The following is a 1,208-nucleotide window of genomic DNA, read 5'->3' on the forward strand; positions in this document are numbered from 1 at the left end:
AAGTGAACTGTTTTAATCCCTGATCTAGATAGTACGCGTTGTTGCTAAAAGTGTACGATTACAAATTGTAAGTGTCCTAAAATGCCTCAGTGACAAGCCATTAGAAGGTACAAATTTAGCACCTTTTTACAGACGCTGAAAGCAAGTAGTCTGAGCCGACATTGTCAGTGTCAAGAGCGTATCCATGTTGCGTTGTTCGCGGGGAGAAGCGCATAGCCAGGCTGTGCTCGTCTTCCACTGGCTGCTGGGACAGGTCGTTGGTCTGCTTGATGCTGTTGACGGTGCAACCTTGGCGCGGACACACGCTGAAACGAGACAGGAGTGTAACCAGGATGGCCTTCATCATCACCATGGCGATGTTCTTGCCCACGCAGGAGCGAGGCCCGCATCCGAACGGCTGGAAGAAACGTTTGGGAACCTTGTAAAAGAAGAGACGTTATGTTGAGGTTCAACCACGATGCGTTTGGTAGTAGAGTACCGGCGGACTAACCGTTTTGTCAAAATTGTGCAGGTTGAATTCTTTGGGTTTGGGAAAAAATTCCGTCTTGTGCATGAGACCGATGTTGAGAATGATGTTTGTTCCTTTTTTAACGCTGATGCCTTCAATGTCGTCATCTTCCAGAGCTTTGCGCATGGTGAAGTCAACCACCGGATGGTACCTCAACGACTCGTTGATGAAAATCTCCAGCACTTTCAGACGTGCGTAATCCACATTTTCTGCTCCACTTTCGCCTGCATCAGCAATGGTAAAGTGTGAAGGATTTCATTTTTACATGTTATCCATCTACAGCAGTGGTGAAGGCCTTGTCTGATCATATCTCAACATAATACCATTTTTAAAAGGCTATAGGTCAGCAGTGATTCATATCACATAAAAATAACAGATTTTATTCCTGACTTTAGGAATGAAGTAAATATACAAATCCAATCTTTTTTAGTCAATCCCCATCATCTGAAAATCACATGTATCAGCCCCGTTTTCTGATCACGTGATTGGATCGGGACAACCATACGCACAATGGCTCTGATCCAATTAATCAGTCCAACCCTCGCCCACCCCCAAATAAATAATTTTATCATGTGTGTGTTTTTTTACGGGAAAAATAGCACTGTATAATATTATACAGTGCTATTTGTGAGCGATTTTTGCTATTTGCTGGCCTGCAAATAGCACTATAGGTATATATTTATATATATATATATATATA

The 1,208-nt window shown here is 42.7% G+C and overlaps 1 protein-coding gene across 1 annotated transcript; it reads right to left on the minus strand.

The window, feature by feature from the left end:
* Positions 1–6: 6 nt before the first annotated feature.
* Positions 7–757, minus strand: LOC109509492 (brain aromatase-like; the record flags this gene model as incomplete). The annotated part of the gene is made up of 2 exons (XM_019859333.1): positions 7–418; positions 491–757. Coding segments are annotated over 2 exons (570 nt in total), but the record flags the coding sequence as incomplete, so codon positions are not given.
* Positions 758–1,208: the final 451 nt, after the last annotated feature.

This window comes from Hippocampus comes, unplaced genomic scaffold (assembly GCF_001891065.2).
Source record: "Hippocampus comes isolate QL1 unplaced genomic scaffold, H_comes_QL1_v1.1 C16916506, whole genome shotgun sequence".
NCBI lineage: Eukaryota > Metazoa > Chordata > Actinopteri > Syngnathiformes > Syngnathidae > Hippocampus > Hippocampus comes.